The sequence below is a fragment of the Rhincodon typus genome, chromosome 24 (genome assembly GCF_021869965.1).
Source record: "Rhincodon typus isolate 14 chromosome 24, sRhiTyp1.1, whole genome shotgun sequence".
NCBI lineage: Eukaryota > Metazoa > Chordata > Chondrichthyes > Orectolobiformes > Rhincodontidae > Rhincodon > Rhincodon typus.
The window spans coordinates 4,506,117-4,521,099 of record NC_063355.1 but is presented as its reverse complement, the minus strand read 5'-3'; the positions used below and the strand labels follow the sequence as shown (position 1 = coordinate 4,521,099).

General features: G+C 44.0%; 1 protein-coding gene across 1 annotated transcript in view; it reads left to right on the top strand.

Annotated features, from left to right (window-relative positions):
• The window catches only part of slc5a1 (solute carrier family 5 member 1), an 84,630-nt gene that overhangs the window by 41,111 nt on the left and 28,536 nt on the right, over positions 1–14,983 (top strand). Inside the window, exon 7 of the mRNA XM_048611411.1 lies at positions 10,311–10,391. Coding sequence (XP_048467368.1) covers positions 10,311–10,391 — 81 coding nt within the window. The remainder of the gene's footprint in view (positions 1–10,310; positions 10,392–14,983) is intronic.

Below are 14,983 nucleotides of genomic sequence, written 5' to 3'. Positions count from 1 at the left end.
CCTGAGAGAGTGCATAATCTTACATTTCCCCACATTATATTCCATCTGCCGAGTTTTGCCCACTCACTCAACCAGTCTCAATCCTTCTGCAGACTCTGTATTTGTTTTTGTGTCACCCACAACTTGGCTGTAGTACGTCCACCTTCCTTATGCAAGTTGTTAATATATATTGTAAATAACTGTGGTCCCAGCACTGACCTTTGCAGCGCACTACTAGTTGTAGGTTGCCACTCTGAAATCGCCTCCCACCCCAACTCTCTGTCTTCCATTAGATAACTGATATATAAGGGCCAACCAGTTATTTGCCTTCATGACCCAAGTGCACTGCAGTCAACTGTAACAGTTCTTATTATTTCCCAGACCAAGTTCAGCTCTGTCAATACTGACCATGGTCAACATGTGAGCTGCACGCAGTATGAGAGTCTGACAAAGTGAGGCAATTTACTCCTGCAGCTGTTTAGAGAACAGGTTTATTATAAATTGGTTAGTCCAAAAGGATAGAGACCAATGAGTCTTAGGGTCTCCTTCAGCATAGAAATGATGCACTCATTGTCCCCTCACCAGCTGCCTTTGGATTACAACTGCGTAGGGGTTACCGGTATCTGCTTCCCCATATCCACCTTCTCACCATTCACCTTCTCTGTGGGCTGGGGAGGACAGATCAATGCGAAAACCTAATTCAGGGGCTAGGGCCAGCCCTGCAACAAAGGATTGCCCACATTACATTTCCCTTCTGCTGGTGGAATAAAGGGACCCCAACAATAAGCAAAGTTTGAAGACAGAAGGAGACATGCTACTCATTTGAACTCTGACTCCCATGGAGATGGAGACACTTCAGCATAGGAACAGGCCCTTCGGCCCACCCTGTCTATGCCAACCAACAAATACAAAACTACCCCTAATCCCAAACAAGAACAGAAATTACTGGAAAAGGTCAGCGGGTCTGGCAGTACCTGTGAAGAGAAATCAGAGTTAACATTTCAGGTCCAGTGACCCTTCTTCAGAACTGATCACTAACTAGAATGTTAATCCCATTTACCCACATTTGGTCCATAGCCTACTGTGTCGTGACATTTTAAGTGCACATTCAGTTGCTTCTTAAATGTTGCCTCCACTACCCTTGCAGGCAGCACGTTCCATATTTCTACTGCCCTCAGGGTAAAATAAATTCTTTCTCACATTTTCTTTAAAACGCTTGCTCCTCACATTAACCTCACACCCTCTGGTCTTAGACACATCTGCCATGGGGAAGAGATTCTCACAACCTACTCTGTGTATGCCTCTCATAATTTTGTATACCTCAGTTAGATCCCCCCTCAGCCTCCTCTGCTCCGAGGAAAACAAACCCAGTCTATCCAGTCTCTCCTCATTACTGAGATTTCTCATTCCAAGCAATATCTTGGTGAAACTCCTCTGCATCCTCTCCAGTGCCATCATGTCCTTCCAATAGTGTGGTGACCAGAACTGCTCACAGTATTCCATCTGTGACCTAACCAATGTTTTATAAAGTTGTAACAAGACTTCCTTGGTCCTATATTCTGTGCCCTGGCTAATGAACGCCTTCTTCCCTACCCTGTCTACCTGTGCTGACACCTTCAGGGATCTATGGACTTGTACACAAAGGTCCCTTTGTTCCTTACTACTCCCTACAGATCCACTATTTATTGTATATGTCCTTCATTTATTAGACCTCATTAAACCTTCTACATTCAAATCCAGACCATTAATGTACATAACAAACAGCAAGGGTCCCAGCACCGATCCCTGTGGTACACAGCTGGCCACAGGCTTCCAATTACAAAAACTCCCCACCATCACCCTTTGCCTCCTATTTGTAAAAGCCAGTTTTGGATCCAGTTTGCCAACTTGCCTTGGATCCCATATGCTCTTTCCTTTAGGCCCAGCCTTCCATGTGGGATCCTATCAAAGGCCTTATTGAAGTCCATCAACTGCACTACCCTCATCAATATATTTAGTCCCCTTTTCTCCCTCTAACAAATCCATGCTGACTATCCCTGATAAATCCCTGCATTTCCAAGAATTGATTAATCCTGGCCTTCAGCAATTTTTCCAATAATTCCCTTATCACTGAGTCAGACTAGCTTGTCTGTAATTACCTGGCCTATCCCTGCTACCCTTCTTGAACAAAGGAACCACATTAACCATCCTCCAGTCATCTGGCACTTCACCTGTGGCCAGAAACGTATTAAATATATCCTCCAGGGCCCAAGTAATCTCTCCGTTGCCTCCCATAGCAGCCTGGGATACAATCTCTTCAGGCCCTAGGGATTTGACCCTGTTAAAATATCTAACACCTCCTGCTTATTAATCTTTACATGTTCTAGAACCCCATCATCCTAACTGATATCCTCATATACAATGTCTTTCTCTTATGTGAATACAGATGAGAAGTATTCATTTAGGATCTCACCCAAGTCCACTGGCTCCATGCACAGGTTGCCCCTTCAGTTTCTAATAGGTCCCATCCTTTTCCTGGTAAGCCTTGGTGTTTTTCTTGATCCCATCTGCTGAATATATTTCATGGCCCCTCTTAGCCCTCCCAGTTTCCTTTTTAAGCAACCTCCTACATTCTCAGTAGTTTTGAAGGGCCTCCCCTGTTTTTGATGTGATGTACCTGACATATTCTTCTTTCTTTTATCTTTACCAAACTCTCGATATGCCTTCACCTCCAGGGTTGCATGGATTTGCTGCCCTTGGCCTTCACTCTTATAGGAATCCCAGGCTAGCCCTGAACTCTCACTATATAAAAGAAACCCACTTCCCAATGTGGATTTACCTGCAAGTAGCTGCTCCCAGTGCAAGTTTGCCTGATCCTGTGTAATACTATCGAAATTGGCCTTTTCCCAATTTAAATATCTAACTTCTGCACTGTCCCTAAACACTTCCCCTAATGATTTTGAAACTTACAGAGTTATGGTCACTATCCCCAAAATGGTCACCCAATGAAACTTCAATCAACTGACTGGCTTCATTCCCCAGGATTAGGCCTAGTCCTGCCCCAGCTCTAGTGGGACTATCTACGTACTGGCACAAAAATCTTTCCCGGGTGCCCTTTAAAAATTTCACCCCGTCTAATCCCTTCACACTAAAGCAATCCCAGTTAATGTTAGAAAAGTTGAAGTCCCCTGCAGCAATAACCCTGTTACCCTCACATCTTTCTGTGATTTGACTACAAATCTCCTTCTGGCTTTTGGGAGACCTGTAGTACAATCCCAACAATGGTAATCGACCCTTCTACGATGATCCCTTTCATTCCTGCAGTGAGCTTCCTCTATCAATAATGCAACGCCCCCACCTCGCTTACTTCACCACCATTACCCTGCCTGAGTCCATTATCCCCCTGGAACGTTATTGCCAGTCTTGGCCTTCCTTCCTTGTCCATTGTTCTTGTCCTTCCTGACATTGTCTCAATGACAATGTCATATTCCCACCAGCTGATCAATGCCCTAAGTTCATCCACCTTACCAGTTAAGATCCTTGCAGTAAAACTGATACAACTTAGCTTTCCCGACCTCCCCATGTGCCTTATTCTGCCCGCGTCTTCACCACCTACTGGACCATCCTGGCCTTCCTTCTATATCTGGTTGGACCTTCCTCCCAGCTTTACATCCACTCTGTGCCCCACCCCCCTGCCAAATCAGTTGAAATCCTCCCCAACAACATGAGCAAACTTCCCAGCAAGGATATTGGACCCACTCTGGTTCAGGTACAACCCATCCAGCTTGTTCAGGTCCCACCTACTCTGGAAGCTATCCCAATAATCCAAAAGTAAAGCCTGCCTTACTGCACCATCCCTTTTGCCACACATTCATAAGAACATAAGAGATTGGCTCAGAAGTAGGCCATCTGGCCCCTTGAGCCTGGTCTGCCATTCCATAAAGGGAGGCAATGGCCTAGTGGTGTTATTGCTGGACTGTTAATCCAGCGACCCAGATAATGTTCCGGGGGCCAGTGTTCAAGTCCCACCACGGTAGATAGTGGAATTTGAATTCAGTTTGAAAAAAAATCTGGAATTGAGAATCTAATGATGACCACGCATCCAACGTCAATTGTCAGGAGGAAAAACACACCTGGTTCACTGACGCCCTTTAGGGAAGGAAACTGCCATCCTTACCTGGTCTGGCCTACATGTGACTCCAGACCCACAGCAATGTGATTGACTCTTAATTACCCTCTGGGCATTAAATGCTGCCCTAGCCAGCAATGTCCCCATCCCATGAATATCGTAGCTGATCTTTTCATGGACTTAGCCCCACTTACTCTCATGCCCACCATAGTCCTAAATTCCTTTGCTGTTCAAAAATCTATCTTTGCCTTAAAAACATCCATTTGACATACCTTCTTATTCCTATACTCAGTAATGCATGGCACTGGAAGTAATCTAGAAATTACAATTTTAGTAATCTTGCTCTTTAATCCACGACCTAACTCTCTAAACGCATGTTGCAGGAGCTCATTTCTATTTTACCCATGTCACTGAGCTCCAATGCTGATTTTCCCAAATGCCTTACTTTGAAAAATCTTGTTCCATTTTCTTTTCTTTCACTCACCGACTCAAACTTTAACCAGAGGTCATTGAAACTGAAAGGGAAGACAGAGCAGTCTCTGTGTCATGTCAAAGCTGCTCAGTGATACAGCAGCAAGCAGCTACAGATAAAGGAGCCTGGAAGGCAAACAGGAATGATGGAGAATGGAAGGTAGAACTCCACAGAAAATCAATCACGGTTTCTAAATGGCCACAGAGCTTCCCTCAATCTCAGTGAGTTAGTCATTCAGAGCTAGCACCTTATAGAGTTTCACCCATGGCAAATATCGGTTAGAGTTAATAATATCCCGTAACCAATTAAATTAGGCACGCATAATCTTAGTTAAATAGTAACTTTTGGCATAAAGACTTTGAGATTGATCAAAGTGCAGTATAACACTCCTAACAAAGTCCTCCAATCCCATAACAAAATTCTCTCATAATCTATTCCTCCTGACCCTCACTCCCTCACTGACTCCCAATCCTGACCCTCACTCCCTCACTGACTCCCATCCCTCCTAATTCTTCCAATAAATCGTTTTCTCTCTCTGTGGAGGAACTCCTGAGATTAGGATCTAGGGAACGGAAAGCATGGTCTACAATAGTGGAGTGATTCTACTTGGAGATAAAAAGAGGTCAAGGCAGAGAAGCAAAGAGATGATTGTGGAGTATAACAAGATTACAGAGCTAGGGAGAGACGAGACCCCTTGTATATTTCCAAACAACTTCTACTCTCTGTTTTGGCTTGTGTTGACTGTTTAGATTATATCAGGTCAGATTTCTAGGCAATATAACAGCATTTGTTTACACAATAAACGTGATCTTCCAGTTGGCACCTACATTGTCAGCTGAATGCATTCCAACCCTCTAGCAAAATCACTCTCCGGACAACTGATACAACTGATTGATCACAGCACATCACAAGATATGGCTTCCTAAACCCTATCTCCACAATTTTTCGTCTCCTTCTCTACCTGCTACTCTGCTGTAATATTTGTGCTTTAAATTATGCAACTCCTCTCTTTTTCACCTGAGAGTCAAGGAGATACCATTGACTGTTCTTCGCTTCTTGCCTCAACGTTGCTTCCTAGCAGCTAAGATAGAGACATTTTTCCCCAGTTACTGACTCCATCCCTCTTCCTGGTGACAATATAATCTGATTGCGTGCAACCTCAGTGTTATATTTGACCCTGATCTGATCTTCTGACCTCATATTCCCAGCATCACTAAGTTGTTTATTTCCACCTAGAATCATAGGAACCCTACAGTGTGGAAGCAGGCCATTCAACCCATCGAGTCCATGTCAATCTTCCAAAGAGCATCCTACCCTATCCCTGTAACCCTGCATTCCCCATGGTTAGTCCACCTAGCTTGCACATCATGGGCAATTTAAACATGGTCAGAAATCACATGCCAACAGTTTTATTTGGAAACACAAACTTTCGGAGCAAAGCCACCTTCTCTGAGAGCTTGCGTTTTCAAATTAACCTGTTGGACTATGGGATTTCTGACCTTGTCCACCCCAGTCCCCTCCACGTCAATTTAAACATGGTCAATCCACCTCAGTTGCACATGTTTGGACTGTGGGAGGAAATCAGAGCATATGAAGGAAGCCCGCACAGACACAGCAACAATGTGCAAACTCTACACAGACAGTCACCTGAAGGTGGAATCAAACCTGGGTCCCTGGTGTTGTGAGCCAGCAGTGCTAACCACTGAGCCACCACACCACCCCGTTACCTCTGTAATGTAACATAACTTTGACCCTGGTCTCCATTCACTTGCTGTTGAAAGCCTCACGCCTGCTTTTGTTACTCCCAGATCTGACTATTCCAAACCTGCCCTGGCTGTGCACCCACACAGTGCCCTCTGTAAACTCAAGATACTGTGGATGTTCAAAGAGACTTGAAGTACAAGAATGCAGATGTTATTGCTGCAGTTATACAAAACCCCACTTGGAGTACTGTGAGCACATCTGGGCACAGGAAGGATAGATTGGCCTCAGAGGGAGTACAGTGTAGGTTCACAAGAACGATACCTGGGCTTCAGGAGCTAACCAATGAGGTGAGATTATTCAGATTAGGCTAATTTTCTCCAGGATTTAGAAGGTTAAAGGATGTTCTGATCAAAGTCTTTCATGATATTAACAAGGAAAGACGAGGTAGATAAAGATAAACCATTAGCATTGTCTGGAGATTCTAGAACGAGGGGGCATAGTCTGAGAATTAGGGCCAGTCCGTTCAGGAGAGATGTTAGAAAACATTTCTACAAACAAAGGGTGGTAAAGGTTTGGAATTCTCTTCCACAAGAGGCAGTTGATGCTGGATCAGTTGTTAATTTTAAATCTCATGTAGATACATTTTTGTTAAGCAAGGTTATTAAGGGTCATGGGCCAAAGGCAGGTAGATGGAGTTAAGCCACAGATCAGCCATGATCTCATTGAATGGGAGGAACAGGCTTGAAGGGCTGAATGGCCTACTCCTGTTCCTGTGTTTCTATGTAAGATCATCCAAACATCTTAGTCGCAGCAAGTCCTATTCCCTGTCTTAGATTGGATCCTGATAAAGCCATAACCTTAATTTAAAATTCCAATCATTGTCTTCAAATCCTTTCTCTTCATCCACCTTTTCCCACTGAATCCCATGCTTTCAAAGTGTATTTACAGTGAGAAATGTTTATCATAACAATGAAGATGATTGGGAGTTGAAGAGCATTTGAAGTAAATGGCGTAAATGGCATTGATACATATTAGGGGAAGGTAGATAGATCCACATGGGGAGCAAGGAACAGAGTTAGATGAAGGGGAGGCTGATGTCAAGAATAAATCCATTGGGATGAATGGCCTATTTCTGTGCTGTGTATTCTGTGTAATTCTGTATGACTATAATAAATCATCCATTGATCAATATGCGTGAGATCCCTGACGAGATCCCACTGTTTGTCTTCAATCTCATTATTCATTCAGTTGATGTGACCAAAAGTAAATGACTCACAACTCCCATCAGATTCTGCAGTTGCACAAGATCTTCACTAGTTATTTTAATAAGGTCTTAATAAGCAGAAAGGGACTGTAACTGGGACTTACTGAAGAAATTTTGGGTCTCACCTTTGCTGATGAGTGAGGAGATGTCCTCTCCCCGATCACACTAGAGAAGTTAAACATAGAAACACAGAAAATAGGTGTGGGAGTAGGCCATTCAGCCCTATGAGCCTACACCACCATTCAATATGATCATGGCTGATCATGCAATCTCAGTATCCCATTCCCACCCTCTCCCCATACCCCTTGGTTCCTTTAGCCATAAGGGCCACATCCAGCTCCCTCTTGAATATATCTAATGAACTGGCCCTAATAGCTTTCTGTGGGAGGGAATTCCACAGGTTCACAATTCTCTGAGTGAAGAAATTCTTCCTCATCTCAGTCCTTAATGGCTTATTCTTAGACTGTGACTCCTACTTCTGGACTTCCCCAACATCGGGGAACATTCTTCCTGCATCTAGCCTGTCCAGTCCCATCAAGATTTTCTATGTTTCTGTGAGATCCCACCCCCTCATTGTTCTAAATTCCAGTGAATATAAGCCCAGTCAGTCCAGTCTTTCCCCATATGTCAGCGTTGCTGTCCTGGGAATCAGACTGGTGAATGTTCGCTGGACTCCCTCAATAGCAAAATTGTTCTTCCTGTGACTAGGAACTAAAACTGCACACAATACTCAAGGTGTGGCCTCACCAAGGCCTTGTATAAATGACATCCCTACTCCAATACTCAAATCTTCTTGCTCTGAGGGCCAGCATGCCATTAGCTTTCCTCACTACCTGCTGCACCTGCATGCCAACCTTCAGCGACTATTCAACCAGGACACCCAGGTCTCGTTGCACCTCACCTTTTCCTAAATTGCCACCATCCAGATAATAATCTGCCTTCCTTTTTTTTGTGACCAAAGTGGATAACTTAAGATCCCATCGGAAAGACAGGAAGCATCTTATTGATAACACTTTTGCAACTTCAAATTATCTATCGTGCTTTCTATTTTGGCATTATCAGCAAATTTGGAAACTACTCCCGCCAGGCCTGTATTCAAATCATTGATCTACACAATGGTTTTGGAACGTAGCACCATGAGGAACAGTGGCCGTACAATGTCCTATATCTGCTTTATGTGTCAGGGCTGACCAAGACACATTGCTCACCCTAATTCCTCTCTTACTCTTAGCTCTTACTCTTCATTCTGTCCCTAGCCAATCAAATCCAATTTACTATCCTCCCTATTTTTCTCTCCTTTTTCCACATGAAATCTCTCATCCCATTCCCTCATGCCACACTTTCCCCAAGTCCAATTTAAAGGCCTCAGTCTCACTACTCAAATATCCATGTGTATGCTGTCAAGAAGCATTGGGAAAACTAGTGTCAAGAGGAATCAGACAGACAAACTCTCCAGTGGTTGGAGTCATACCTGGCACATAGGAAGCTGGTTGTGGTTGTTGGAGGTCAGTCATCTCAGCTCCAGGACATCTCTGCAGGAGTTCCTCAGGGTAGTATCCTAGGCCCAACCATCTTCAGCTGCTTTATCAATGACCTTCCCTCCATCATAAGGTCAGAAGTGGGGATGTTCACCGATGATTGCACAATGTTCAGTGGTCAGCATGTGCTCTTTGGACCGGAGGGTCTGTTTCTGTGCTGTATAACTCTATAACTCTATCTCCCACAAACTGCTACAGGAGACTGTTGTGTATGGTACCTTGTCTAAAACCTTCTGAAAGACCACTTCAATCTTCCACTGCTTCCATCAGATCTGCCCTAATTGTTTCTCTAATTATTTTTTCTCGTTTTTTTTTCCCTAGTTGCCTGGGGGTAAGGCTGATAATGATTTGCAGCAGGCTTGGCTTTATTGCAAACGCAACCATCTTTTCATAGAAGTCATAGAGAATAGCAGCAGAAGTAGGCCATTCAACCCTTCAAGACCAAAACTACACACAATACACCATGTGTGATCTTACATAGGTCCTATATACAGCTGCAGCCATGCCTCCCTGCTCCTGTACTCAAATCCGTTATGAAAGCCACTGTTCAAGTTACCTTCTTCACCACCTCCTGCACCTGAAATTCTTACTTTCGGTGACTGAACATGGCAAATACTAGCGATATCCTAGACTGAACTTGATGGGAGACTTCCAGAAAGTCGTTGTTCCCCAAGACATGATTCACTATTGCATTTACATATCCACATTAACCTTTATTTACTCTGTGATGTGGATAGAGTCATAGAATCAAACTGCAGAGAAACAGACCCTTCAGTCCGACCAGTCTATGCTAACCCTAATCCAAAACTAAACCAGTCCCACCTGCCTGCATTTGGCCCATATCCCTCCAAACATTTCCTATTCATGTACTTATCTAAATGTCTTTTAAACATTGTAACTGTACCTGCATCCACCACTTCCTCTGGAAGTTCATTCCACACACGAACCACTCTCTGTGTAAAAAAATTGTCCCTCATGTCTTTTTATTTAAATCTTTCTCCTCTCACCTTAAAAATATGCCCCCTAGTTTTGAACTCCCCCACCTTAGGGAAAAGACATTTGCTATTCCACTTATCTATGCCCCTTATGATTTTATGAACCTCTATAAGGTCACCCTTCAACCTCCTCTGGTCCAGTGAGGAAAGTCCCAGCCTATATTTCTTTTGGAACTGCGTCGACATGAATAATCTCTTTGACCTCACTGTTTCATTATTAATGGAAAGTTAATGTGTGTGTTGCTGGCAGGTGGTTTAGCAGCTGTGATCTACACGGACACATTGCAGACTATCATCATGGTGGTGGGGTCCTTCATTCTGATGGGTTTCGGTAAGTTGACTTCTTCACTCTCCATTATGTTGATGCATTGCCTCTTTCTGCAGCAGCTCCCTGCACTGAGGGACCATAAGCAGCTACGTTTAAGCTGACAAAAGGGGAAGCCAAATCTCAAGCGTTTGCTCAGAATTAAAGCTTTATAACAGAACATAGAAGAATTGAACAGGAATGTGGCTCTTTCCCCATTGGATATGCTGCCTTTTTCTCTTCATTCTCCCTTGGGAAGTGGGCAAGGCTAGCACCCTTCCCTAGTTATCCTTGGACTGAAAGGCTAGCTCGGGCATCTCACAGGGCAGATAAGAGTCAACCATGTTGCTGTGGTTCTGGAGTCACACATAGGCCAGGCCAGGTAAGGATGGCAGATTTCCCTCCTCAAAGGCCATGAGTGAACCAGATGGATTTTTAACAATAATTGATCACAGTTATCACTGTCACCATCATTGAAATTATACCAGATGTATTAAGTGAATTTAAATGCAGTCTTTGTAGTTCACTTTCCCCCAGTATTCAATATGTTTGCTCATTCTAAAAAGGATCTACTTAAGAAGGGTCCCGACCCGAAATGTCAACTTCCCTGCTCCTCTGATGCTGCCTGGCCTGCTGTGTTCCTCCAGCTCCACATTGTGTTATCTCTACATATGAAGGCAATATTAGTGTCCGTTCTAAACACAAAATCAAACAGAATTACCAGCAGTGGGCAGGGATTTTTGACTTTTCTATTTGTTCAATCCAGAAATGTCTCCAGGAGTCACCTCATCGCCCCTCTAAAGCAAGGTAAGCATCTCTTAGAGAATCATAGAATCCCTACAGTGTGGAAGCAGGCTACTCAGCCTGAGAAATCCACACCGACCCTCCAAGGAGCATCCCACCCAGACCCACCTCCTTCCCCTATCCCTGTAACCCTGCATTTCCCATGAGTAGTCCATTAAACATTTTGGCAGGAAGGTTAGAGGCATAAACTATTTTCCAAATGGGGAAAAGCTTTGGAAATCTAAAACACAAAGGGACTTAGGTGTCCTGGTTTAGGATTTTTTTCTTTATTCATTCATGGGATGAGGGTGTTGCTGGTTAGGCAGCATTTATTGCCCATCCCTATTTGCCCAGAGGGCAGTTAAGAGCCAACCACATTGCTGTGGGTCTGGAGTTGCATGTAGGCCAGATCAGGTAAGGATGGCAGTTTCCTTCCCTAAAGGACATTAGTGAACCAGATGGGTTTTTCCGACAATCGACCATGGATTCACGGTCATCATTAGACTCTTAATTCCAGATATTTATTGAATTCAAATTCCAACATCTGCCATTGTGGGATTCAAACTGGGTCCCCAGAAGGTTATTATTATGGATTATTGTTATATTATTATGGATTAACAGCCCAGTGATAATACCACAAGACCATTGCCTAGGGTTAAGGTTAACATTCAGGTTCAGTTAGTAGTTAGCATGGCAAATGCAATGTTAGAAATCACATGACACCAAGTTATAGTCCAATAGGTTTATTTGAAATCACAAGCTTTCAAAGTGTAGCCCCTTTGTTCACCTGATGAAGGAGCAGCACTTTGAAAGCTTCCGATTTCAAATAAACCTTTTGGACTATAACCTGATGTCGTGTGATTTCTGACCTTGTCCACCCTACATTAAATGCAATGTTAGCGTTCATTTCAAGAGGGCTGGAATACAAGAACGGAGATGTACTGCTGAGGCTGTATAAGGCTCTGGGCAGATGGTATTTGGAATATTGCGATTAATTTGGGGCCCTGTATCTAAGAGAAGATGTGCTGGTCTTGGAGGAGGTTTATAAGAATGATCCAGGGGATGAAGGGCTGGTCATATGAGGAGTGGTTGAGGACTCTGGGTCTGTACTTGATGGAGTTTAGAAGGATGAGGTTGGGGGCGGGGTGGCATCTGATTGAAACTTACAGGATACTGAGATGCCTAGATAGAGTGGATGTGGAGAAGATGTTTCCATGAGTAGGAGAGACTAGGACCTGAGGGCTTAACCTCTGAATGAGGGGATGACCCTTTAGAACTGAGATGAGGAGGAATTTCTTCAGGCAGAGGGTGGTGAATCTGTGGAACTCATCACTGCAGAAGACCGTGGAGGCCAAGTCATTAAGTGTGCTTAAGACAGAGATAGATAGGTTCTTGATTAGTAAGGGGTTCAAGAATTATGGGGAGAAGGCAGGAGAACAGGGTTGAGAAACATCAGTCATGTTAGGGTGACATGGTGGTTCAGTGGTTAGCACTGCTGCCTCACAGTGCCAGGGACCTGGGTTCAATTGCCAGCCTTTTGTGACCCTCTGTGAGGAGTTTGCACATTCTCCCCGTGTCTGCATGGGTTTCCTCTGGGTGCTCAGTCCAATGATGTGCAGGTTAGGTGCATTGGCAATTACTAAATTGCCCATAGTATCCTGCTTCTTCAAACCTATCAGAGTCATTTGAATAAGATATTAAGCCAAGTAGGCTTTGGCTCAGATGGGCATAAAACATACCATAGCATTATTTTGGAAAAAGGGGAGAGTCCCTTCTCATGTCCTGACCTAATTCTATCCATCAATTAACATTGATCAGACCTTTGAGTATAGGAGTTGGGAAGTCATGTTGAGGTTATCCACGACATTGGTGAGGCATCTTCTGGAACACAGTGTCCAGTTCTGGTCTCCCTGTTATAGGAAGGATATTATTAAATTGGAGAAGGTTCAGAAAAGATTTACCAGGATGTTGCTGGGAATGGAGGGTTTGAGTTATAAGGACGGGCTGGATAGGCTGGGACTTTTTTCACTGGAGCACAGGAGGCTGAGGGGTGACCTTGTAGAGGTTTATATAATCATGAGGGCTATAGATAATGTGAACTGCAGGTGTTTTTTTTCCCCTAGGACAGGGGATTTCAAGACTAGCAGGCATATCTTTAAAGTGAGAGGAGGAAGACTTGGGGCTTTCTTTTTTTGCATGGTTCTTATGTGGAATGAACTTCCAAAGGATGTGTTGGATGTGGGTACAGTTACAACATTTAAAAGACATTTAGAAAAGTACATGAATAAGAAATATTTGGAGTAACCCATGGGCCAAGTGCAGGCAAGTGGGACTAGTTTAGTTTGGGATTATGGTTGGCATGGACTGTTTAGATTGAAGGGTCTATTCCTGTGCTGGATGACTATATGACTCTATCTATACAACAAAGGGTAGCTACTTAATAGATTGTTGCTGTATGTGAGATATTTCCCTGCATAAATTGCTTGTTGTATTTCCTGACAAAGAAGCATTAGCTGTAAGAGATAGCAAGAACTGCCGATGCTGGAGTCAGAGATAACACAGTGTGGAGCTGGATGAACACAGCAGGCCAGGCAGCATCAGAGAAGCAGGAAAGCTGACGTTTTGGGGAGGGACCCTTCTTCAGAAGGGTCCTTTCCTGCTTCTCTGATGCTACCTGGCCTGCTGTGTTCCTCCAGCTCCACACTCAGCATTAGCTGTAAAGTGTTTTGGGACATCTTGAGATCACAACAGGCCCTTTATTAATATATCAGAATTCCAGGCCAATGTTCTGGAGATATGAGTTCAAATTCCACCATGGCAGATGTTGTGAATTCAATTTTTAAAAATCTGGAATGAAAGGGTCCTTACTCAATAAGATTATGGCCACTGTCATTGTACTTCACCTTCAATGAGTGACCATTCGTGTATCAGCAGTTAGTTCTGGGTGGTTTTGTAAGTTAGGAGGGTTCTCTTGGCTTCCACAAACCAGTTGATCAGGGGCTGGGGCTGGAGAAGGGGGTTTCTATCAGCTGTGATTTTAGAGAGTTGGCAATCACAATTACCCAACACAGGCAGCTGCTGATTTGAAGCAATTTTCTGATGGTTAATTGAATTTGTTAAGAAGTGACAGTTTAGATATGACGCATTAGTTAGTTAGATAAAGAAAGTGTGACAGATGGAGATGGCTCACTCATACCAGAGGGCAAACAGGCTAATGGCATGAATGTGTTGGTCTTGTTAAACGGGTGAGGATAGCATCCTGCTCTCTAACTGCAGTGTTGGAGAACTCTTTCCTGAGTTTCCTTCATATTCCAGGGATGCCAGGTGGGCTAGCCATAGGAAACGCAGGATTACACAGGAATACACAGGGTGGATGGGTCTGGTTGGGATGCTCTTCTTTTAGGGTCAGTGTGGACTCGATGGGCCAAATGGCCTGCTTCCACACTGTGGGGATCCTATGATTCTGGTCCATCTTCCGTCTGAGAAAACAGTGCTTCGAGAACATCCCGTCAAGAACTGTCAGTATTCCACAGTAAATACACAAAAAATTCAAGATAACAAGGTGTAGAGCTGGATGAACACAGCAGGCCAAGCAGCATCATAGGAGCAGGAAGGCTGACGCTTCAGGCCTAGACCCTTCATCAGAAATGGGGGAGGGGAAGGGGATTCTGAAATAAATAGGGAGAGAGTGGGAGGCGGATAGAAGAGGGATAGAGGAGAAGATAGGTGGAGAGGAAACAGACAGATTAAAGAGGCGGGGATGGAGCCAGTAAAGGTGAGTGTAGGTGAGGAGTTAGGGAGGGGATAGGTCAGTCCAGGGAGGACGGACAGGTCAA